This window comes from Vairimorpha ceranae, assembly GCF_000988165.1.
Source record: "Vairimorpha ceranae strain PA08 1199 chromosome Unknown NODE_401, whole genome shotgun sequence".
Lineage (NCBI taxonomy): Eukaryota > Fungi > Microsporidia > Nosematidae > Vairimorpha > Vairimorpha ceranae.
In genome coordinates, this window is record NW_020169696.1 from 203 (window position 1) to 1287 (window position 1085).

A 1085-nucleotide genomic window follows, 5' to 3' on the forward strand; every position below is an offset into this window, starting at 1 on the left:
TTAATAATGCTCAAGTAAATTAAATTTTTTAAATGATCAAAACAAATAAAACCCAAAAGTTTAATTAAATTATTTGCTTTTGTTACCTTTTAAGTAACATAGAATATCACAACAGTATATTATTGACAATTATTAAAAAAAGACAAATTAAACGGTTTTAAAATTTGAAAGTATAAAAAAAATGCTTTTACTTGTTTCTTAAAAAAGATTAAATTATTCTTACATTATTTACAAAACAAAAAAGAACTAGAAAATTATGATATTTATCTAAACCATAAGAATTGGTAAAGTACGCAAAATAATAAAAAAATATTGATTTATAGTCTAATTAAACTTTTGTTAAAAAATAATTATGTGCATATGACATAACGCATTTTACATTAAAAAAATTTAATTTGTATAAATTTAAAAAAATAAAAATGCCCATGAACAATTTTAATGTATTATTTTGGATGTCTTATATTTATTCATTACAAAGGATAACATTAGTTCCAGAAATACATAAAATGTATGAAATTGACTTGAAGAGTATCTCTCCAGCAGAATACGCTTTTTATATGAAAAAATATTTCCTATTTAATGATAATATTCCAATTATAACTGAAGTCAGATCACCACAATCTAATATTCAAGGATTTGTTTGTATTCATTCTAGTGGGGGGACTAAAAAATACATTAAAAACTTATATTGCTTTGCAAAAGATTTTACAAACATTGATCAGATATTTCACCAACTTTATTTTACTAAAGCCTTAGGACAACAGAATATTCTTAACATACAAATTCCTCAAATGTTGTTTAATAATGCTCTAGAGTCTCAGTATAGTATTAAAGTCAAAAAAATTTCCAAAAATATTAGCGAAATAGAAGTGAAATTGCAAAATGGTTTTATAAAATTTTTATTGTTAAATAAGCTTGATATAATTTTGTTATCTTGTCAACTTCTTGAAGAATTAACAAACAGACCTGGATCAAGAATTATGCATTCTCTAGAAAATAAAGATTACATTTTAGCATTTTTTGATAGAGATTATGGTAAGCTTATTGGTTTTCTAAATGAATTTATTCTGTTATTACAAGAAGAT

At 22.3% G+C, this 1085-nt stretch overlaps 1 protein-coding gene across 1 annotated transcript; it reads left to right on the forward strand.

Moving 5' to 3' along the window:
* Positions 1-419: 419 nt before the first annotated feature.
* Positions 420-1085, forward strand: AAJ76_401000622 (hypothetical protein; the record flags this gene model as incomplete). The annotated part of the gene is made up of 1 exon (XM_024475569.1): positions 420-1085. A coding segment is annotated over one exon (666 nt), but the record flags the coding sequence as incomplete, so codon positions are not given.